The sequence below is a fragment of the Arvicanthis niloticus genome, chromosome 19 (genome assembly GCF_011762505.2).
Source record: "Arvicanthis niloticus isolate mArvNil1 chromosome 19, mArvNil1.pat.X, whole genome shotgun sequence".
In the NCBI taxonomy this organism is placed as follows: domain Eukaryota; kingdom Metazoa; phylum Chordata; class Mammalia; order Rodentia; family Muridae; genus Arvicanthis; species Arvicanthis niloticus.
In genome coordinates, this window is record NC_047676.1 from 27,184,040 (window position 1) to 27,207,883 (window position 23,844).

The following is a 23,844-nucleotide window of genomic DNA, read 5'->3' on the forward strand; positions in this document are numbered from 1 at the left end:
GAAACACATACTCAATTGTTCCATCTTCCCAAGTGACCCTATAGTTTGTCAGGTTGACAAAAACCAGCACAAAGTGATTTCAAACCTGTGTGTAGGGGCTGGAGAGATGGCTCACGGTTAAGAGCACTGGTTAATTGTGCTACTTTTCTTGAAATAGCTTAAGACTATTAGAAGTCATTTAGATTATGCAAGTGATTCGGATCAGAGATTCACCTGAAGAACTTATCTGGCTGAAGAACTCTCCTGGCCATAGCTGGTTAAATACAGAAGACTAAATGGCCATTGATTATTTAGTCAGTTGACTAAAGCCTTGAATGAAAATGAGACTAGGGCGTTAAACATCAGGAAGAATTCATTAGCCATTATATGCTATGAACAGATTATATTCTATATTAGTTATTATAAAAAGAAGTCAGTTTTGAAAGACATGAACTTCATTTTTTAGATGTCTGCATTGTGAGATTTTGGTAGAATTTTCTAATTTCACTATTTTCCTCTTGTATTTTTTTCCTCCTAATTTTCCAGTCATAATTTCAAATTAACAGTTGTTTATTTGTAGAGGTCTTTATTCCCCACATTGCATCCCTTTCAGTCACAGTTAGCTTATGTAAAATCAGAAACAGAATTCAGTGACTCATGCCTGTGATCCTACCTCGCTCTTGAGAGGCTACAACTATAGGCCTGCGAGTTCCAGACCAGTTTGGACGACATAGTCTCAAAACCAGCCAACCAAAGATGACTGAAATAACATCCAGTTTAAGTCTACATTTCAATCCATTGTTATGGGCCAATAAATGACTTTTTACCCCAAAGCAGTAAAGCAGTTTGCAGAGTTTACAACCACACATGACTGAAGGGAAAAAAATGTATTCACCCGCATCCCCCCCACCCCCTAATTGACTCTCAGGAGAAGGAAGATCCTAGGTATCTTGGGAACTCAAAACTTTTCCAGCCTTATTCATTTCCACCTTAACAAATGATTGCAAAAACTAGGCAAGTGTTTAAATAGTGACTTAGGCATCTAATATGCAGAGAAAATGCTGAGGCTCAGGTGGTTTTTGTGACTGTGTTGGGGGCAGGATATTAAGGAAGGGATGGTCACCCTTATCTGTTTGGCTGCTCCAACCCTGTACAAACGATGATAGCAATGCATGTCTTTTTCGGCCATATATTATTATTAAATAGAACCCACAGCTACCTGATGTAAACATTGCATCTTAAAGTTATTAATGTGTCTTCATAGACTTTAGGATACCATTTTGACACCAGTAGACTGGAATAAATGTACAGATCTCTCATGTATGTAGTTTAGAGTAATTAATATGACTACTCTAATCCCCCCAAACCAGTTGGCTAAATACTATCCCTTGACTGCATTCTCAAGGCAACAAAGCTGATAGCATACAGAAAGTTAGGATTCAAGAGAGATGCAAGTTAAGCTGGTTAAGTCTCAAACACTGGGACAGAAGAAAGAGGTGCCTACTTAATAAGCAGACTTGGCCTCCTGGTTCTCCCAGCATCCCTCAGTCCCTACCTGTTACATTCATAACCTGCCCTTTGCCCTCTACCAAGAACTCTCCAGCCCAGGGGCTACACTCCCCCCCTGAGGCTCTTCCCTGTATAACCCAGCCATTTCAGTTACCTGCTTCTGATCCTTCCCCCCTCCCCTCCCATCCCCTCCCCTCCTGTGGCTCAGGTCATATGCTTGCTGGACTCTCCCAGATGCTCTGGCTATGCTTTCCCATTTATCCACAATTAACTTTCTCTTCTACCAAACCTAGGAGCAGTCATGTCTATTTATTTATTTATAACAGTTTTTTTTTTGGGGGGGGGAGTTGTAAAAAAGACATCTTTATTGTTATTGCTATTATTATTTTAAATCGGAAGGTTGGTTTTGAACTCATGGCAATCATTCTGCTTCGGTCTCCCAATTGCTGGCAATCACAGGCATGAACCACTATCTCTAGTCAGGCAACTCAAGTCTTCCAGAGTTTGCAAACAAAAGCATACATGGAAGGAGGAAAAAAAAAATGTGTTGCTCCCTTTACAATCAAGGAAAGTTCTCCAGGGAGGAAATGCGCTACAAACATCTTTTTTGTTTGTTTGTTTTTTGAGGTGTTGTCTTAGCAAGGCTGGGTGTTGTTTCACGACACCGATTAGCTGATGCTTATGAGTCATTCTTAGGAAGAGTACTTGTTATGAGGTGGGCATTTTCTGCTTAATATACGTGTAAAAGAACCTAGTCTGGCGGTGGAGGCCAGTAAGTCCAGCACTTGGAAATCAGAGACAGGATCGTGAGTTTTAACTCATTATGTGGAACAAGCAGGCCTTGAATTCACAGATAATTGAAGGTGTGGTGGAACTCCGGAATAGACTGGTCTCTGCGTCCTGGGTGGGGGCTGGGATTAAAGCTGTGTTCTTCATACCGGGCCACTCAGCCTGGCTTTGGGTATGCTACCTTAAAATGTTTTAAAAACTGATTTAAGCAATCATTTTATTTGCTGTTCTTTATCATGCATATCAGTCAAGAGGAGAAAAAAAAAAATTAAAGAGATCCTAGGAAGTGGTAGCTGAAGGGAATTGAAACGATAGTAAACCCCGGTGTTTTCCATCAAGAACTTCTGGCTGAAATTAAGCGCTTGACGCCTTGAAGCTCGAGTTGCTTCATCTGTGGACAACTATTCCGAACACCTGCCGGGAAGGTATCTCCCAGACTACTTTCCACACCAAGCCCACCTGCCCTCCATTCAGGCCGGCTGGTAGTGCCACTCAAGCAGCCTACTGTGCTCCTCACAATGACTCCCGGCGTGGCTCCCCCGCCCACCCTCCTCTGCCCAGGCCCCGCCTCCGCGGCGCGCGGCTCCCCCGGAACCCGGCCCAGCCCCCGCCCATGCGGAGCTGTCGGCACCGCCCCCTCCGCGCGCCCGCGTGCCGCAGCCCGCGTCGTCCACCGCCGCGCGCCTCCGCCGCCCCGCGCCGCTGCCGCCGCCGCCGCCGGGCTCGCTGGCTGGCGGGCTGCTGGCGCCGGGCTCCCGCCGGAGGAGAGGACAGCCAGCGCCGCCGCTGCCGCTTCTTCCCGGGCCCGGGCGTCGGCCCCGCCCCGGGCCCCGGCCCCGGCTCCGGCCCCGGCCCCGTGTCCAGCCCCGCCATGAAGTGTCACTACGAGGCACTGGGGGTGCGGCGCGACGCCAGCGAGGAGGAGCTCAAGAAGGCCTATCGGAAGCTGGCCCTGAGGTGGCACCCCGGTAGGTGACCGGCGGGCGGGGAACCTCCCGGTGGCCGCGAGACCCCGGCCGGGTCGACGCCGCCAGCCGCCCGCCGGGCCTGGCGGGGCTCACGATGTGGGGACGGCGCGGCCCTGCCGGCACCGCCGAGAGGAGAGGCGGACTCGGCGTGCAGCCGCCTCCGACTCGTGCGGCCGGGCTGCCGGCCTCTCATGCCGCCCGGCCGGGGACTGGCTTTTAAACAGGCCCGCTCGCGCCCGCCTTCAGAGTTCCCAGGCTCCCGCAGACCCGGCTCCGCACAGGACACGAGTTTTCCCTCCCGGCGCGTTCTAGTTAGGGGGACTGTCCTGAGAACTGGGCGAGGTTACTCAGGAGTTTGCTTTCCCGGGATGGTTTCTGTTGCTGTAAAACGGGTCTGCGTGACTCTGATGAAGTCTCATTTTCCAGGCTACGAAACTTAGTAGTTGAACCCCGTCTGTTTGAGATCCCCGAGGCTCTCTTCCGCCTCTCTGGGTCCTGGGAATTGAAGCCAGCGCCGCGCACCTGCTGGCAAGCGAGCGCTCCGCCATCTAGGACACCTGCCCCTGTTTTTAACGAATCATTTTGAGATGGGGTCTCTACGTTGCCAAGGCAGTCTTTGAGCCTGTGATCTTCTTGCCTCACCTTGACAGGTTATTGGGATTACTGGCCATTGCCACCGGTCATGGGTTATTTCACGTATGGTTTTCTTCGTGGCTGGTTTACCTGTGTTTGTTGTAGTTTTGTTTTGTTTCCGTAGACTCTGTCTACGGAAGATGCATATGCACACGTAGATGACTAACAGGTTTGGAAGAATATACACGTCTTGTTTTCTTTTTTGCTTTAACAGAAAGAAAAATACACCATATAATACAAATGTGTTTAAGCTCAGTTTTTCTCATACCTGTCCTGAAGATGCAAATCACTTGCACACGGGTATTGTATGTAGATTTTGAAATGCTAAAACGGGGACTTCAGAGTGGTCTTGTTAGGAAAACAAGCCTTGCACACATGGACGCTAACTACTTGTCTGAGCAAAACTGCTGTTTGGGTTATAATACAACTAGTAGTAAGCACCCGTGTAATGGGGGCTAGGTTCCTCTGTGTACCTAGAGATGCTGGGGCATCTCCACAGGGAGGACCTTGGACTGTGTCCTGTTTCAGGAAGAGCACAGTGGTGGGCAAAAGATGTCCCAGGGGGATGGAGGACAGTACTTACTTACAAGGAAGGATATAGAATGGGTTGGGAGAGTGGAAGACTGGAGACTCAGTGTGGGAAGGCCTGTAGTAGATGGAACAAAAACCGTGTTGGTGTGATAACAATAAATGAGGAACATATGTATATATACGTGTACACACACACACACACATACACACACACCCTATTGAAAAGGCAGAATTTTTATCATAGCAGGAAGGCCAAAGAAATAGTCAAGGTAGATAAGTCCAAAGAAAATGTAGAAATGGCAGAACAACATTGTCATAGAGTAATGGCTAATTATTATTAGAAGCTGAGTTAGGAATTGGAAGGAAGTTGGGAGTGCCTTGATTTTCAGAATGAGAAAGGGCAAGACAGAATTAATTCTAAGGGCAAATGCATCTGCTTTGCTAGGTGAACAAGGCAGGAGAGGTCTCTGCCCTGGTTGGACGTGCATTCTGGGGAGACACAGAAAAGGAAACGGGCAGTTTGAATCCTGGAAGAGAAGGTCTGCGTGAGGGCAGATACAAGTGCTAATGAGTCCATGCCTGGTCAGCTTTGTGTATGTGGGCGAGAGAGACGGGAAAAGCCACCCGGGAAGCTTGGCTGGGAAGAAGTAACTTGTAGTGGAGACACGAAATGATAGGGTGGCACAGCGTGCCTATTGGAGAGAGGAGGAAGGAGTGTAAGAGAGAGACTAGCATAACCAACCACGTAGGAGCAGGCCAGGATGGATATGCTAAATTCTGGAGTAGGATTTTAGCCTAAGAGCTTTGGTAGACCATAGGAGAACTGGAAACACCAGCGCAATAAATGACAATTTTCCAAGTTTCTCTCTGGTTGTAATGGGGAGAGTATGTTAGGGAATTGGAAGGAGGGAGGCCAGCCTGGAGATGAGGCCAGGGGTACCATACTGGAAATACTGAGCAAGATGCTAGTTTCTCAGTGGTTGAGAGGAGTGGCTCGAAGACAAGATCACACAGAGAAGGAAGAGATAGTGAAATAGTGGTGGTAGAGACCACTAGAAGGAATAGTGATAAAGGGTCAGTGACCAGGCAAAGGCCTGCATCACCATGGGGCTGCCATAAGAGTGCTGCTATTTCAGGAGGAGTAGAGACCTGCTAAGAAGTGATGCTTTCTCAGAGCAAGCTTTTGCAAGGGACAGCCCAACGAATCTTCAGAAGGCATCAGAGGAAGGCTTAGGAGATAACAGCAGAGTATGGGCTTGTGTCAAGAGCAAACCACACAGTAGTGCAAGAATGGGTGCCTGGTAAACCTCAGTGACCATTTGCGACACCTGTGCCAAAATGTGGACTCCTTAATGCTCATTTGTTAGACACCGGCTGTGTCCATTCGACAGCCATCTAGCTCAGATGCACTTACATAAGTGAAAGCCACATGACTGACAAAGCATTAAGAAAGAAGTTCCACTCAGAAGTTCTGTCTTGTTAACTAGATGGCATAGGCATAGGTTTTATGTGTTTAAAAGCTTTCTGCAAACTTCTTTGAGGAAGGAAGGAATGGGAAGGAGTTGGACTAGGTGCAGTACTGATAAAAAGGAACACATACACACACACCTGTCAACCAATTTTTTTTTTTAATGTAAGAAGAATCAGTTGCCAGCTTTTTTTTTTTTTTAAACCTTTTAGGTTACTTAATTTTAACTGCACTATTATGTCTTGACAGGAATGTTCGAGACTTAAAGTTTCTTCTATTTTTCTAGGATTCCCCCCCCACCCTTCAAAAAAAATAGGCAGTGTAGACTGTTGGTGACACCATAGCTGTTTAGCAGCCCCACTTGGGGTATGCTTGTTGAATGCTGAGATGCATGTCGGAAAATAGCAGAGTGTCCTAGGGATTTGTCCTCATCCTTTTCTCCTTGGGTCTGTTGAATGAGTTGATGAAGACATAGACATCTTAACACTTGTCCAAGGTGCTTCCCCTTGAAAGGGTACGAGGGTTGCGTGCAACTGGATGTGGCAGGAAGCCTGGTGTCGTAGCTGACACAAAAACCAACTTCTTTTTTCTAACCTCACAAGAAATCAGAGGTGACTAGTTGTGATAGCTCCCGTGTTTCATGAAACCATTGGAGACCTGCTCCATTGTCCTCACCATGTGTGTGGAACCCTTGAATCAAACGTAAACACTGAGTCTCAAAGGCAGAGTTGCTTTCTCAGCTGGGACAGCTTAGGGTAGCAGTTCTCTCCTGTGGCCCAGTGGACTTTCTGTCTAGCAGTTCTCAGATGGGCCCTCATTCCTCATCCAAAGTGACAGTTCAAGATAGTAGTCACAGGACAATGAACGTTTAAAGAAGAGACAAGGGTTTGTGCTAGTTGCCTACTAGGTAAGATTCTTAAAACCTACTGTAGAATATGTTCATAGATTTTATTAACTTAGTCATGTGGTTACACCTAAACTTTAATGGTGAAGAACAGGATCTTTACTACAAGGACCAGGTACCCATTGTAAGGGTTGTTATTTGGAAGAAAAGAACAGTACATTTGGGGTATGAATTTGTCTGTTACAATTCTTGTAACTGAGAGCTGAAGCTGGAGGAGGAAACAGCAGGTAGGTTAAGGGTACACTGTAGCAGGGACCACCCAGGCCCACACCTTTGCACAGGAGAACAGTGGTTTTCCAGGAAGCATCACTTAGTAAACTCATCTTTGCATCTTATTTTAGTTACTTTTTTATTGCTATGATAACATGCTAAGACCAAGGTAACTTATCAAAAAAAGAGTTCTATTGTGTGTATGGTGGCTGAGCAGAAGTAGCAGGTGGCAGGTGTCTGGAGCAGCAGCTGAGAGCTTACATTTAGATCTGCAAGTAGGAGGCAGAGCTAACTCAAAATGGTCTTAGTCTTCAAGTAACACTTCTCCAACAAGGCCACACCCCCTAATCCGTCCCAAACAATTCCACCAACTGGGACCAAGTATTCAAACAATTGAGCCCATGGCGGGCATTCTCATTCAGAACACAGCTGATTGGCTAATGCTGCCTGTCTTCAAGTGAGCGCACTCTGAAAGGGGCATTAGAATTAGTGAGGTATATACAAAGTATAAATAGCAGTTAAAAATTATTTTTAGTTAATGTAAGACTACTTTTAGCTTTACAGGATAAAAGAGTCGGGCAAACTGCTATGCTTAGAAAAATATTAGTGTTAGATGTTTGGCAGAAAGCCCCTTGTATGGCTTGGGATCAAGTGCTGCTGACAAATAAGAGGAGGCGCAGTGCCCGCCTCAGCCATGGAGACAAATAGTCAGGCTGCGTGGCTGTTTGGACGAACACATTCTGTCATATCTTAAACTCTGACAAGACAAGTATTGAGTAGTAGTAGCTTAAAGAACTTGATGTGTTCCATGTTAGATTCAAAAATTTAATTTATGGATGTATTATCCACTTACGATGGAACAAAATTACCAAAGCCTTGGGGTTTAAAACAGCAAACAGAAAACCTGGTGAGTATCAGTTTATTATGCAGACTCCGAAGGTTCTGAAGCATAGAATGTGGGAGTGGCTTAGCTTATAGCTTCTGCTAAGGCTATCTCACCACTGTTGGGAGGGCCTGCTTCCAGACTCATGAACATGGTTGTTGCTCCATTTGTTCCCTCCAACCCTCTGTTCTTCATCCCTTGAACTTCATCCCTTGAAGCTATTTGAATTCTTCACACTGTCACATGAGTATTCCTGGAGATGGCAAGAGCCCAGAATGGGGTCTGCTGCCCAGTCCAGTCCAGTCTCATCTCGTACCACACCTTGCTTTCCTCCTGCACCTGCTGTTGGTCGGACCAGCACTGCTGAAGCAGGAGTTAAACAAGAATGAAGCAGAGATCACTGCTGCTGCATTTGAAAGCAAAGTTGCTTTTGAATTTTGCAGTTAAGGAAGCATAACTAAGAAAAGAATAATTAGTGAGTGTGCGCAAAAAAAAAAAAAGGTGCACACGTGGAGGTCAGAGGTCAAATGGTCTCAGTGATTGAACTCAGGCTGTCCAGCTTGATGGGCAGCATCTTTATCCTTTATTGTACCTTGCTGGCAGCCCTTACTATTTAAAATTTATATGTATTTTGACATACTGATACACGGTTTAACTATTTAGCCTTTACTGGCCTGGAACTAGCTATATTAAGGTGGTCTTGAACGCTGAGATCCAGTTGCATATGCTAAGTGCTGAAGTTAAAGACATGCACACCACGCCAAGCTTATTCAAAAGAAAAGTATATCGTATATGTATTTGTATATACATCTATATGTGTACACATACGTACACATATACTTAACAGACACATACATAGCTGTGTACTTGCAGGTATGTGGCATACATACAGGTATGCCATGAGGGTATATGAGATCGTGTGTAGGCTGGAGGAAGAACAGCTGACAGGATGCAGTTTATCACTCTGCCATACTGGTTCCAGAATTGAGTCAGGTCTTCAGGCTTGGGAACAAGTACCTTTCCCTACTTCGCCATTTTGATGGCCTGTGTGTCTACTTTTTTCATGACTAAATTTCTGTGACTTTGTTTTAACAGATAAAAATCTGGATAATGCCGCAGAAGCAGCTGAGCAGTTTAAATTAATCCAAGCTGCATATGATGTCTTAAGTGACCCTCAGGAAAGAGCGTGGTAAGTATTGTGTTGCCTCTTTTATCTGTGTTTAGTTTGTTAGCAGGAATGGTCAGTTTGCAGTCGTTGGGTTCTTAACGGTTTAACACACTGAGTGGTTGGGAGTGCTCTGAAGCATCTGTCACCTCTTCGTTATGTAAAGTGCAGTATGTGGGCAGGAGGGAACTTAGGGGATGATTATTCCAACTGTCTGGTGTTATCCATGAAACAAGTCTGGTGATGTTACATAGCTTTAACTCAGATGCTGCAAGTGGTTTCTCACTGAGTGGGGTTCCTTTAGTGTAGGACAAGTTAATTGTTACACAGGAAGGAAGTTTGTTTTCATAGCAATTCTTACTTCAATTATTTTAATGTAAGAATTATAATACATTTTTGTAGAGCACTTGAATAAATTTTATTGTACAAATAGGTCCTTTTAACAAAGATGAGCTCATAATACAGTTTCATTTTGTAATAAGAATTTGTATGTTTGTGGTTCTGAATTTTCAGTGTCTCAGCCCTGCTGCAAATGAATAGGTTTTGAATTCAGACTCTAATAGAAATCCTGTTCCTCACAAGGTGCTGCCGTGAAAGTCATCTGTTCAGACTCTGCAGCATACTGACTCTCAACAGAGAAAGGGTTAAAAGGACATTTTGTACAGATTCTCTTAAACCTCATAGAGGAGCTTAAACTTTTCTCTAAGGACTTTGAAATTCTGAACTAAAGCCAGATGTATGCATATGCCTGTTGTCTGTGCATATAGTCCCTGTCCTCAAGACAGTCACCTGGGCCATGTAGTGAGGGAGTTTCAAGCCACCTTGGGCTATATAGGGAGATCCTCTCTCCAAAAACAAAACAAAACCATTTGCCTTCCTTTACAGTATTGGTATCCCATGTAGTAGGAGTGACCTGACTTTGAATTCTGGTCTTGCTACTTACGGAGTTTATGATGATGAACAACCAGTATTAATATTATTGAGCTTTAGTTTCCTGCTGTATCAAGCAAAGATGATAATAAATACTATTACAGACTTTTTATGAAGAGCTAATTAGACTGTGTGTGTGTGTCTGTGTGTGTGTCCTAGCTGAAGTTTTTATAAATACAAATAAGTTTTCCAGGTGAATGATGGTAGATTCCCAGGTCATAATATATACTATGGACCATATTATTTTCAATACTGTACCATTTAGTGGTTCTCTTTCCTATGGATTTCAACCACCTGTTGAGGGAGAGTCTAGAATTCCTAATTTATAGGGGCTGCTATTATATATGGTATTAGAAGTTGCAGGCATGATTTTAGTCTTTAGTCCTGAAAGACTTCCAAGTCTTATACTTTTCAGATTTCTTTAAAGCCGTAAGGTTATGAGTTGCATATGTTGAGACATACACTGTTATGTTGGCTGCTTGAGAAGGACAGAGTCCCTGTGAAATTTTATGTAATTGCACCTAGATAAGTCCTTATTGTTTAGCTCCTTTCACTTTTGAATTTTTTAGGTATGATAACCATAGAGAGGCCTTACTTAAAGGAGGGCTTGACGGAGAATATCAAGACGACAGCTTAGATCTGCTTCATTATTTCACGGTTACCTGTTATTCTGGTTATGGGGATGATGAAAAGGTAAGATAGGAAGACTTCTACTTTCTCCTCAAGTGGTTAAGTAGGACTCACATGTGGAGCTGTCTTAAAATTGTATAGGAAGTGAACGCACATCTGTTCCTGTTTAAGCTGTGGGCACATCTGGACGAAGGGCAGTTTAGGTAGAGGGCTGGGACTTGTACTGTCTCAGCACTAAATCCTGTTTTCTGTGGTTCACTGAGTTTCTGCATTGCTTTATTTTGTTTTAGGGTTTCTATGCAGTGTATCGTGATGTCTTTGAGCTGATTGCAAAAGAAGAACTGGAGTGTATGTCAGAGGGAGATGTTGAGGATTTTCCAACCTTTGGCGACTCCCAGAGTGACTATGACACGGTAAAAAAAAAACTACCTTGCATCTCACTCTCCTGGGCTTCTCTCTTGGGGTTTTCAAGATGTACAAGAAGTCATCTTTTGTCTCCTGACCTGTCTTTCTCCCTCACTTTGGCTGGAGCTTCTACCTGTCTTGTAGTACCGACTTGTTCTCTCTGTGGTTATAATAGTCTCTTTCTACTATCTTTCAGTCAGCAAGACTATTTTTCTAAATCTGCTTAAGAGAATGAATGTCTCTTCCTGGAAAATCTTTAAGAGAACTGTCTTGTCCAGTGATGTTAGTGTCTGAGGGTCTAGAGTTGTGGTTTAGTGGTAGAACATTCACAAAGGCCTAGGTTCAGTCCCCGGCACTGCAAAAGTTAAAAAAACCAAAAACCAAAAAACAAAAAACCCCACACCCCCAGCAGAAGTAATCTTAGATACATGAAAAGAAAGCTAGAAGATAGATTATTCCTTAATATTTTGCCTTTTTAAAGAAATTTAAGAAAAAAACAAGATAATTTTACCCATTTTCTTTGACACTAGGTGGTACACCCTTTCTACGCTTACTGGCAGAGTTTCTGCACACAAAAGAATTTTGCCTGGAAGGAAGAATATGACACTCGACAAGCCTCAAACCGCTGGGAAAAACGAGCGATGGAAAAAGAAAACAAAAAAATTCGAGACAAAGCAAGGAAAGAGAAAAATGAACTGGTGCGCCAGCTCGTAGCCTTCATTCGTAAACGAGATAAGAGAGTGCAGGCGCATCGGAAGCTTGTGGAGGAGCAGAATGCAGAGAAGGCGAGGAAGGCAGAGGAGATGAGGAGGCAGCAGAAGTTGAAGCAAGCCAAGTATGCAATCTGGAACGATTCTCTCTGCTGACGTGGGTCTGTGTGGTTGGCAGTAGGGTGGCCAGCATGGTAGAGCATGTCCAAAGGGAGCCAGCAAGAAGCTTTCATGCTAAATTTGGTTATCATCCTCGATTATAGCTTATAACATAGCTTTTCTTCTTTTTAAAATCTCTAATTCTGGCGTTGTTTCTTTACCTACTATGTTTCTTTACCTACTATGTAAACATTTAGGTTTTTGTTTACATATCTTCCTTCAGAGGCCCTTTATACTTGAGATCTTTTATCTCTACTAAAGTTTGTTAGCAACTAGTGTTACTTGAATTCTTACTCTGTGGAACAGTCTGTTCAAATGCTTTTCTGCTTTTTCTTGTGAGGAAATGAGGCCTTGTAGCTGGTAAGTCACAGCTGGGAATAGAGTTCAAGAGGTCTAACCCAGAGCCCTGCTCTTTAAAAAATATTTTTTTAACTTTAAAATATTCATTTTGTATGTGTGGGACACTCATGTAGAAAGGGCAGATTGCATAGACCAGTTCTTTCCTTCAGTTTATGTGGGTTTCAGATTCTCAGGCCTGACAGGTTTGTTCTGCTGAGCCATCTATCAAACCGCAGAGTCCTGCTATTAGTTCCCATGCAGTATCTTGTACTGGTTTTGATGCTTACACTTAAAGTCACCAGAAGACTTTGACTAGCTGCTGAGAGTTATATTTCAAGTCCTATTACTTAGTAGAGCAGTTAAAACCAGCTAGGTACCAGTGACTTTGCACCAATCCTAGCTGAGGATGGGTGGGTGGTTTCCTCTCATTGGCAGCATCAGGGGGATTCTCACTAGGGCTAGTTTACAGCCTTACAGAGCTATGCTTTCCAGTGGAATTGAGGCTCTGCTGTGTGTCTAGGCTGGCAGAGCAGTACAGAGAGCAGAGCTGGATGACTATGGCCAATCTGGAGAAGGAGCTCCAGGAGATGGAAGCAAGGTACGAAAAGGAGTTTGGAGATGGATCAGATGAAAACGAAGTGGAGGAGCAGGAGCCCAAAGACGGATTAGATGGTAATGTTTCTTGTTAGATTAAGTAATTTTGGAAAATAAGGTATTGTGTGTACTTAGATGCCTACAGTGGCCCAAGTGTAAGAAACAGAACGAAAGAGCAAAGGAAAACCCAGAGAGCACCTGACTTGTACCTTGTGGTACAGGGCCACAGTCCTGTCTTCTACACCGAACTAGAACTTGGGAGTTCTAACTGGCATTTAGAGAACATTTTGTTAAGCATTTTGTTTGCTGTTTGTTTGTTTTTCCTGTATAGACCTGGCTGTCCTGGAACTAGGTCTGTAAACCAGCTGGCCTCAAACTCAGAGATCTGTCTGTTTCTGCTTCTGGAGTCCTGGGATTAAAGGCCTGCACCACCATGCCCAGCAAGTTTTAATATCTCTTATAGTACAGTAGTTGTTACATAGGAGTGTGTGTGTTATATGTGTCTTACTCCTCCCACTTCCGACTTAGGGAAGATACTGTTTTCTACTTACACTATTAGAGTGCAGACACTGAGTCTTTATTTCAACAGGTTTAGGCCTTTGAGCACTGCTGACCTATAATCCTGATTTTTTTCATGATTACTAGTTCTTCCATCCACAAACCTGATCTGAATAGAGTTCCCTAATTTTACTTATTTATAAACTGTAGATTTCCAGACAAGTAACTCAAGTGACTTCTTTTTTTTTTCCAAAATGGTTTGAGTATGAATGGTTTGTTAATGAGTCAAATAGTATATACTTTGAAAAGTATAGAACACTCTATAAATGTGAAATGATCTAATTACATTTCGATAATTTATGAAGTCTTTTTACATATAAGATCTTGCCTGGTCTTCAGATAATATTCCTTAAGTATAGATTTTGCTAATGGAATTATCTTCATTTAACTGGTGAGAAAAGTAGGAGTCTGAGGTTGTAGGATATATCTGAGAACATGAGTACTTTTAAAATCCAGAGTTTTCTTTTTCTTTTTAAAATTACTTTTAATTATTTATTTTTTTTATAGTTTAGTCTTGTTCTCCTCCCTTTCTGCCCTCCCACAGTTCATCATCCCATTCCTCCTCCTCCCTGTCTCCAAGAGGATTCCCCGCCCCACCAGGTCTCCTCAAGTCTCTCGAGGGCCAGGTGCATCTTCTCCTTCCACTGAGGCTAGACCAGGCAGTCCTCTGCTGTCAGGGGCCTCAAACCAGTTCATATATGCTGCCTGGTTGGTGGTTCAGTGTCAGGGAGATCTCAGTGGTCCAGGTTAGTTGAGACTGCTGGTTTTCCAATGGGGTAGCCCTCCTCAGTTTCTTCAGCTTTTCCCTAATTCAACCTGACTTCAGTCCATTGGTTGGGTATAAGTATCTGTGTCTGTCTCAGTCAACTGCTTGTTGGTCTCTCAGAGGATAGCCATGGTAGGCTCCTGTTCATAGCATCAGTAATAGTGTCAGGCCTTGGAGCTTCTCCTTGAGATGAATCCCAAATTGGGTTGGTCATTGGACCGTCTTTCCCTCAGTCTCTTCTCCATTTTTGTCTCTGTGGTTCTTTTAGACAGGAACAATTCTGGGTCAGAATTTTTGACTGTGGGATGCAACCTCATCTCTCCACTTGATGCCCTGTCTTTCTACTAGGCTTGGATTCTGCAAGTCCTCAGGGCTTCTCTCCTGTCCCCTCCCCCCTCATACCTGTTCTTGTTCCCTTTTTCACCTCCTCCTCCCTCTCCCACCAAGGTCCTCCCTCCCTCTGCCTCCTGTGATTGTTTTCTTTTCCCTCCCAAGTGGGATTGAAGCATCCTCACTTGGGCCCTTCTGCTTGTTAGCCTTCTTGAGTTCTGTGGATTGTATCTTAGGTGTTCTGTACTTTTTTGCTAATATCCACTTATTAGTGAATACATACATGCATGTCCTTTTGGGTCAGAGTTTCCTCACTCAGGATGATATTGTCTTTTTCCATTTGCCTGCAAAACTCATGATGTTGTTGTTCTTAATAGCCGAATAGTATTCCATTGTGTAAATGAACCGCATTTTTTGTATTCATTCTTCTGTTGTGGGACATGTGGGTTGTTCCCCATATCTATTCAGTATAGTGCTTGAAGTTCTAGCTAGAGCAATAAGACAACAAAAAGAGATCAAGGGGATACAAAGATCAAGGGAATTGGCAGAGAAGTAGTCAAGGTATTACTATTTGCAGATGATAGGATAGTATCCATGAGCAACCCCAGAAACTGTACCAGAGACTTCTAGAGTGATAAACAACTTCAGCCAAGTGGCTAGATAACTCAAACAAATCAGTAGCCTTCATTTATACAATTGATAAATGGGCTGAGAAAGAAAATAGGGAAACAACACTCTTCACAGTAGTCACAAGTAATATATCTTGATGTAACTCTAACCAAACAAGAGAATTAATTTGAGTCAGATTGTCTTTCGAAATCATATTTCTATCTGCAAAGAACCAAAATGTGGAATATGAGACATTGTGGCATCCTTATTGATATAAATCTGAAATAATCATTTTACTTATTTTTTCAAAAGTAGAAAGTACGTCTGTGGAGAGTCCCACTTAAGGTTTGTCCCTTAGAGCCTATAGATGGTGTTGACAGCAGTTGTTTTGCTGTAATAAGCCTCAGTTTATAATAAAAAGGTCTGCAAAGACAGTGCTGAACCTACATGTAAGAAGCTGTTTCTGAGCTTGCTGGCGATGTGAGAGCACTGTATACTAAGCTGGAGTGTTGGACAGCTCCAAGTGTGCTTGACTCGAGTCTCTGAAGAAGATTGAAAAAGAACTTAAGGTGAAGGCTTAGTGGGTTTAGGATTTTCTGACATGTCTGAACAAATTTCAGAAAAGAACTTGAAGGATGAGGTGATTAATCTGAATTCTTCCTTCAAGCATAGTGATGCTCAAAGGGACAGTTCCAATACCAACAGCATTTTTTTTTTTTTTTTTTGTAAAGGAAAAAACAAGTTATTTCTAAGTTGTGTGCATCTTGAGTTCCTTCCGAAGGACGCATGCTTTGTTAACACTAGCTTCTTCCCACAGGTAAGGACAGTGATGAGGCTGAGGAGGCCGAGCTTTACGATGACCTGTACTGCCCAGCTTGTGACAAGTCCTTCAAGACAGAAAAGGCGTAAGTCCCGTCTTTGAACTTTCCTTCTGCTTCCAGGCATGGTGTTGAGGAGAATATGGCTGGTGCAGTTTGATCAACAGTATCCCCACCCTCTGGGGTTTTGTTTGATACAATAAGAAGAGTGATTTGTGCTTTGAAGCCTGTTGTAGCCATTAACATATTTCAATAGTCCTGTGTGCTACTTGCAGAAATTGATCTATGACAAATCATGGTTGGCACAGGTGAGGGAGAAATGAGACCAAATCTCATCTCTGCACTGCTGGGGTGAAACTCACCTCCACATGGGCACCACTGTAGAGGAAGGAAGAGCATGGGAGTATGACAGCCGAGTCACCAGGGAAAAGAAGCAAAGCTCCTGTAGTCAAAAAGAAAGGGCAAAGATTTATGGGAGTCAGAAGAGAGGGTACCAGAAAACCAAAGGAAAGGTGCCGGGGTAGGGAGAGATGCTGGAGAGGTAGAAACAAGAACACAAAGGAAATAGGCAGAGAGATTTTTAAATTTGTTTTTATTTTGGAAATAATTATTATACTTAAAAGTTCAAAGAATAGCATATAATGCACTTCCTAGCTCGTTGCTCACACAGTGTTTGCATGCTTGTTTTGCTCTTTTGTACACACATAGGTGTGTAAACGTGCACAAGTATACAGTTTTTTTCCTCAATAATTTGAAAATTACATATATAGTGCTTCTTTACATGTAAGTATCTTTATATAGTTTTTCAGTAGCAAAGAAATGTTACCACTTTAAGAGATTGTAACATTGATATGGTACTTGTACCTAATTTATTGTTCATATTCTAGTTCCATCAATGTATTCTTTAGTAGTATACTGAATTTCCCCATTTTAGTAGAGAATTTATTCTGGGAATGTATGACTAACCTTATGTGTTTAGCTTCCTTTAATCTGGAAGTTTTTGTTTGTTTTTTCTTGATCTTGTCTTATCCTATTTACAATGTTCTAGTCCTGTAAACACCTTTTTAAAAGAGTATTTCTCTTTCTGGGTTTGTCCCTTTATTTATAATTAAGTTGATGTATGCAACAGTACAGCTGTGTTGTGTTTTCTCAGCATCCCGTGTCTACTGGTACTTAAAGTCCTTACTGGTGCTCAGCAGTTTGACCACTCAATCTAAGTGCTATCCAGTTTTGTGCTGTAGAGTTAGAATTTTTTCTTTTGCTGTGAATTCTCTTTAGAGACATTAAACGTTTTTTGAGTGCCACATGTCAGAAAATTCAACACCTGACTCCTTGTGAGGGTATCAGTTAACATGAAGTGTATTTAAAATACTACATAAAATGACCTTCCAGGAACATGTTCAAGGCATACATGAAACAGGAATGAATGGCTTTTGTGCTTAGGATTGGATTCCAGCTTCAAAATACCTGACTGCATTTGAATAAATATTTCAGAAATTGAAATCTAAACTCAGGTAGCAGGCATTTTGGAAAAGGGAAACTGACCTGTACCAGCCCTTATAGTGGTGATGGAACGATGCTATGTTTCCTGTTACTGAACTTGACATATATTTCAGGGATTTATAATTTTCTCTTATTCTGTTCCTGTTCACATATTTCCAGATCTGTGTAGCAAGGATTCTGTCATGCCAGTTTCTTTTTAAACGTGTTCTTATCATTTTGACCAATTATTTTCTAACTCAAGATGCCTTGATTTCCCCAGAGGGCTTTGGTCTAAGGAGAATTTTAGTAGAAAAGAACAAAATAAGGAAAAAGAAGATTCCAAAAATCTAAACAGAACACAAATTCAATGGTGACAGAGGGTTGGTGTCCATGTTTTTGTTACTGTTTCTGTGGTATTCAAGGCCAAACCCAAGCACTGTCTGCATGGTTGTCGGCCACGCTACCATGAGCTATGTCCTGAGACTACAACTTCATAGCTTAATGTTGTTAGCCCTGGTTTGTAGAATGTCTTTGGTTTCCTGTATATCAAATAAGTTAGTTCTACCTATGGAGTTTTGGGATACCTGTCTCAACTCACATTTAAGGTAGTAAGAAGGAGGTGAGAATACACTGTTGAAAAAGCAAAAGGAAGTGAACTCTTGTTCTTTGAGACTTGACACCATCTCTTCTCTAGGCCCTCTTGCAATTAGGATGTGTCTTAAAGTTTCCAGAAATTCCTAGATGTCTGTCCTGTGGCCTGCAACATAGAGAGATTAAGTAAATACTTAATTAAAAGGATTAAAAGGAACCTGGCAAAGACTTTAAGTTTTAGAATAGAAATAAAATCAAAATTAAAAAAAAAAAAAGAAGAAGTCGGGCAGTGGTGGCGCACGCCTTTAATTTCCAGCACTTGGGAGGCAGAGGCAGCCGGATTTCTGAGTTCGAGGCCAGTCTGGTCTACAGAGTGACTACACAGGGAAACCCTGTCTCTAAAAAAACAAAAAATAAAAATAGAGAATTTGGCAGGAAAATATGTTTAAATAAAAAGGCAGTAATGAGGGGAATGCTGGTATTGGGGGGCTGAGGGGGGGTGGGGAAGAACTCCTTCATGACTCTTTCTGGCAGTCCCAACAGACTTCTGTTACTCTATGTAGAATCCTAACACTTGGCAGGTCAGTGGTCACAGTCATCCCACAGTGTACCTGGGTATGCGTGACTACTGTAGTATAGCCTCTCATACCAGACTGTTCTTTCAGCATGAAGAATCACGAGAAGTCAAAGAAGCATCGTGAAATGGTTGCCTTGTTAAAACAGCAGTTGGAAGAGGAGGAAGAACATTTTTCAGGAGCTCAAATGGATGAAAATTTATTGAATGCCAATTCTGAGGAAGAAATGGAAGATACACCAAAGCAGAAGTAATTCACAGTATTAAATTCCACTGACACGTTGGTCACATTAGAGATAGTATTTATGTGTGTTTTCTCTGGGAAGTTTGTTCCTGTAGACACCTTTGTTTGTGACTTCTTTCCCTGCAGTTGTCTGCATCTCTAGGTAGTAGGAGCCTTACAGGTTTAAATGAGGAGTCAAGACAATAGGCTGGTATTTTTATAGATTATGTTATAAATGTATTGAAAGCACTTTCCTCCTTATGAGGTTGGTATGCTTATTACTGTTTGTCCAGTGTTTCTAAGATAATAATGTGAGATTTTCCTGTCATTTTAATGTTGTATGAGATTATTATATATTTTTAGTGTTTCTTTACCATTCCATTTCAGTATTTTTTATTTTTACTTAGTAAATCTTCACAAAGTCAAACACTTAACATTTTGATTTACATTTGCTCTTAGACTTTCTAAAAAACAGAAGAAAAAGAAACAGAAATCAGCACAGGTATGTTGAAAGCTTTTATTATACATCTAACTCCTACAATTAATACACTGTAAATAGTACAATACCTGTCATAGACTTGAAGTGTACTTGTTTACTTAATATATTCTATATTAAGGGGGAAGAGCTTCACTCAGTTATAAGTTAGTGTGTATGTGATGTGTGTGTATATGTATGGATGTGCATGCTTTTACATACACTTTTGGATGCCAGAGGTATCTTCTTCGATCACTTTCTGCCTTGTTCCTTTAAGGCAGAGTCTCCCACTGAACCTGAAGCTGTGTTTTTCAAGTAAGTTGGAAGCCAGCAAGTCCTTGGGATCCTTATTGCCACCCCACAGTACTGGGCTTCCAGGTGCATGTAGACCGTGCCCATTTTGTTCTGTGGTGTGGGGGTCGGAACTCGGGTCTTCAGGTTGGTTCAGCATGGGCTCATCGCCCTCTGAGCAGTCTCTTCAGTTCTGTAAAGCTGTTCAGAAGGAAGTGGAGTGTTTTCAGGATTGACTACGTTTCCCTCCTTGTCTGCCTGTAATTACATTGCACACTTGAAGTGTTTGCATGTAGAACTCACCTGATAGGAATGAACTGAGTGCCATTTTTTTAAATTGGATATAGCTCATGATAGGGTTTTTCAGTCAAGATAACAATTACAATCTGGACATAGGAAAATCTGGGTGTTGGTCATTGTATATGTAAACTTTATTTATCATGGAAGGTTTTAATGTTTGATTTTAAAGAATAATTTTGTTGTGTGCAATAGTCTCATTTAAAATGGATCAGAGACCTTAATGTGGACCTGAATCAAAGACCTGAAATGTAGACTTCTCTGAGATTAGCTTTGTTCTAAGAGAAACATGGCAGAGACTCATATCTCCCTGCCACTTGTTTGAGTTAGTTCAAGAGAGTACACATGGGTGTGAATGTGCAAGCGTGACGAGTTGTTACTCAGCACTCTGTAATGTTTGCCAGACATCTTTGTTTGTGACTTCTTATTGCTTATTCTGACTGTAAAAGTAATACTTCATTACAATCCAAGGTATTCATCTTGGATTCTCCTATAGAGATCACTTAATTAAATTCATTAAGTTATATTAATTAAATTGTGACTGAGCTGTATGTATAATTTTTCCTTTCCTTTTTGCTAATGCATTGTCTTTTTTCACATCATTAAATGAATATCACTAGAAATATAGGTTAAATTTATTTCTCATATCCACATATTCACTTAACATTTTCTTTAATACCCCTGTAATGAGCATCTGGGGATTTGTAAATCTGTAAGTTTTAGAAGCATATCACAGCCAATTATATAGGGGCTAAGGAGATACTTTAGTTGGTAAAGCGCCTGCTACACAGTATGAAAACCTTAGTTTGGCTTCCCAACATTCACGTTAAAGAAAAATAAAAGCATGGTTTCATGTATCTGTAATCTGTACCGGGAGGGCCAAGACAAGCAGCTCCCTGGAGCTAGCAGGTAAGCCAGCCTAGCTCCTTAGTGAGCATCAGGTTCAGAGAAAGGCACTGTCACAAAAAGAGGATGATCATAGAAGGCACCTGACGGCTGCTTTTGGCCTCTTCGTGTGCACATGCACATACACACACTACACATATATGCACGCACACATATGAAAATGAAGCCAGTACTATTAGATTGGTTTTCTTTAAGAAAAAAATGGGCTGGAGAGATGGCTCAGCACTTAAGAGCATTGATTGTTAGTTTGGTTTTATAATGGCATATATGTTCTCTAGAATTTTAATGACAGTTTCAACGAAAATGGAACTGAAGAAGGAGGAAAGATTGATCCAGAAGAGACTAAGTCAAATGAAGACAATGCCAAAGAATTAGAAAATAGGCCCCAGGAAAATATCTGTATTACAGAGACCACAGACACCTGTGAGGATCCAAAAAGTGAAGCTAAAAGGTAAGGCAGAGTTTCCTGTTATTTCCTCACTACTGTATGATCAATGGTAAGGTCATCAAGGGTAGGTCAGAGAACCTCCTCCCAGGCCCGAGTTAGGTGTGTACACAGCCACACAGACAAAAGCATGGATGTGTGAGGTGACATTGAGCTAACTATCACTATGGTCATTACTAGGGGAAGAGTCTAGTTCCATGGCCTATTTTATAATGATCCTCTGGGCTACTCAGTGGACATGAGGACTGGGTCAGAGGTGGAGCTGTAGGTCGGAACTCTTCCTGTGTCTAGAGTTAAAGTGTTTACTTCCAGGTGACTTGCACGTGAATATTCACATGGGAAGGATAAAAGACTGTTGGGTTCAGCAACCACTGAGAATAGTTCAGTTTTCTCATTTTACTGACGTGAGAAGAGGACTCAGAGAATTCAACTGATTTCTTTCTGCTGTAGCAGGACTGGGGATGTCTCATGGCTCCATCTAACCCTCCAACTGACTTTCCAACAGTGACTCTGGTTTAGCCTGTCAGTGCTGCTCATGCCTGCCGTGGTGTACGTAGCAGTGCTTCACTTCTACTGTTCCTTAGAAGTTAAGAAGTCAAGTGAACTCTCTTTCTTGTCAGCATAGCTCAAGCTGGTCTCAAACTTGCAGTCCTCCTGCCTCTGACCCTCACTTTGTTTTTAATAAAGTACACCATGTCTGCTTATAATCTGAGCACGTCACACGGCAGAGAGCAAACTAGAGATCACAGAGGAAGGTGGTTGAGAGGGGTGTTCAGGATTTAAGTAGAGCATGAGGAGCCTGGTGTCAGTGATGCTGCTGGGAGTTTTGGTTTTAAGGGCACTAGGAGAACATGCCAGATTAGCAGGATGTGATGTTTATATTATTGCTTTCTTTGCCAGTATATAAAACAATGAGTTGTTCTATGATATTTTTATACATTGTATTTTCATAGTCACACCAGATACCATTTTTAACAAAAGCAAATTTCTTAGTATATAATGAATTAATTTTATGAAAAATATACTATAATGTTTTTATTGTCATGTCACTGTGGAACTGTTGAAATGTTTGTTACAGACTTAATCAGGTTCAGGAAGTTGTTAGTTGGGCATGGTAGCTAACATCAGAAATCCTAGCCTTCAGGAGGTTGAGGCAGGATGGTTGTTATGAATTTGAGGGCAACCTGGTCTACATAGAAAGCTCCAGACTAGCCTGGGTATAGTGTGATACATGTTTTAAAAACTAAGTACTACAAAAACCAGTAAGCTGGAGAAAAAAAACAATGAAGTTAATATTATAGGGCATTTAATATCATGTACTAGTGTGATCAGCACTGGTTGTGAAGCAAATGTGAAGTGCTCTTCTTTTCAATAAAAATACCATATATAAGCACGTCGGAATGTTTTGGGGGGGCATTGATTTAGCTTTTGCTTTAAGTAAATTCTTTAGTTTTGTGCCAAATTTAATTTTTACCTCTCAGGTTATTTTTTAAAGCTCTTTGTTGACATGTGAAAATAAACTAAATTAGTCATTAAAATGAATAAATCAGCTTGAGTCACACATTTAATCTTTTGAATATTTTTGGAAGTAGATGACAACTAGAAAGGATTTTTACTTTTGTATCATATAAAATATTTTATTTTCCAGTGTTCCTAAACCCAAAGGAAAGAAAACCAAAGATGTGAAAAAATCCATCAAAGTACCTGCTGAACCACAACCAGTGGTAGGTCAAACCATACTCACAGGCTCCATGGTGACCTTGTTCATGTCTTAACGGTGTTAGTCTGTATCGATGAGCTTTCCAAGAATGAACTAGAATTCATATAGAATGCTGTCTCTCCACCGAGTTATAAATATAAATTCTATAAAAATATATACGAATAGGAAATATTAGATACTGGCAAAGTTGCTATTTCATTTTCTGTAACTATAATCTAAGAAAGACCTTGGGGATAAGAGTTCTGTGTGTTAAGTTGTGAAGATCAGCTGTGAAGCACAGACTCTTGTAGTCTGTGCAGTGAAAGCTGGTGACAGTCTGGGCCTTCAGAGTTGATAGTGCTTCTTGATTTGTCTTCTGAGAACATCTGCCTTTTGGTAGCTGTCAGATGTGCATTTCTTTGATGTTTAACCTTGACATTAAGTCATAAACCACTCTTATCAGCTTACCATGTGTTCTGATGTGCTTTCCCCCTTTCTCAGAATGATGTCCTCATCAGCTGTGCCACTTGCCACAGTGAGTTTCCATCCCGGAATAAACTGTTTGATCATCTAAAAGCTACTGGTCATGCACGAGCACCTTCAGCAGCCGCTCCCTTGAACAGTGTAACTAGTAGTCGGAACAAGAAAGAGAAGCGTAGAAATAGATAGGAATTCTGCTCATTCTTTTTTTTTTTTTTTTAACTGTCTCTAGATCTGGAACCAAAAACTGAACTGAACAATCTAGAGTTAAAATTTCAGTGATCTGCAATTCATTGCATTGTGGAAGATTATTTTTATCTTATAAAGACATTTTTGTTTAATATATATTTTTAAACATTTCACTAGTGATTGAATTCTACTTTGCCATCTGAATTCACTTGAATGTTTCATGACAGGTAAATATTATAAACGTGTATCTGGATTTCTCATGTGAACAGAAATGTACAGGGAAAATTAAATTATTTTGACACATA

The 23,844-nt window shown here is 41.7% G+C and overlaps 1 protein-coding gene across 1 annotated transcript; it reads left to right on the forward strand.

The window, feature by feature from the left end:
* Positions 1 to 2,958: 2,958 nt before the first annotated feature.
* Positions 2,959 to 23,844, forward strand: Dnajc21 (DnaJ heat shock protein family (Hsp40) member C21). The gene is made up of 12 exons (XM_034523699.2): positions 2,959 to 3,245; positions 8,970 to 9,063; positions 10,539 to 10,662; positions 10,890 to 11,012; positions 11,535 to 11,839; positions 12,733 to 12,884; positions 15,887 to 15,974; positions 18,626 to 18,784; positions 19,217 to 19,259; positions 21,005 to 21,177; positions 22,820 to 22,895; positions 23,372 to 23,844. The coding sequence occupies exons 1-12, from the start codon at positions 3,149 to 3,151 to the stop codon at positions 23,537 to 23,539; spliced, it is 1,602 nt and encodes a 533-aa protein (XP_034379590.1). The 5' UTR covers positions 2,959 to 3,148; the 3' UTR covers positions 23,540 to 23,844.

What these genes read in the sequence shown, in the direction of transcription:
- Dnajc21 (XM_034523699.2), top strand. Translation starts at nt 3,149, where the DNA reads ATGAAGTGTCACTACGAGGCACTGGGGGTGCGGCGCGACGCCAGCGAG. An exon ending in CAGAAGTTGAAGCAAGCCAA is followed by an intron (nt 11,840 to 12,732) that starts GTATGCAATCTG and finishes CTGTGTGTCTAG; the next exon opens with GCTGGCAGAGCAGTACAGAG. An exon ending in CCAAAAAGTGAAGCTAAAAG is followed by an intron (nt 21,178 to 22,819) that starts GTAAGGCAGAGT and finishes TTTATTTTCCAG; the next exon opens with TGTTCCTAAACCCAAAGGAA.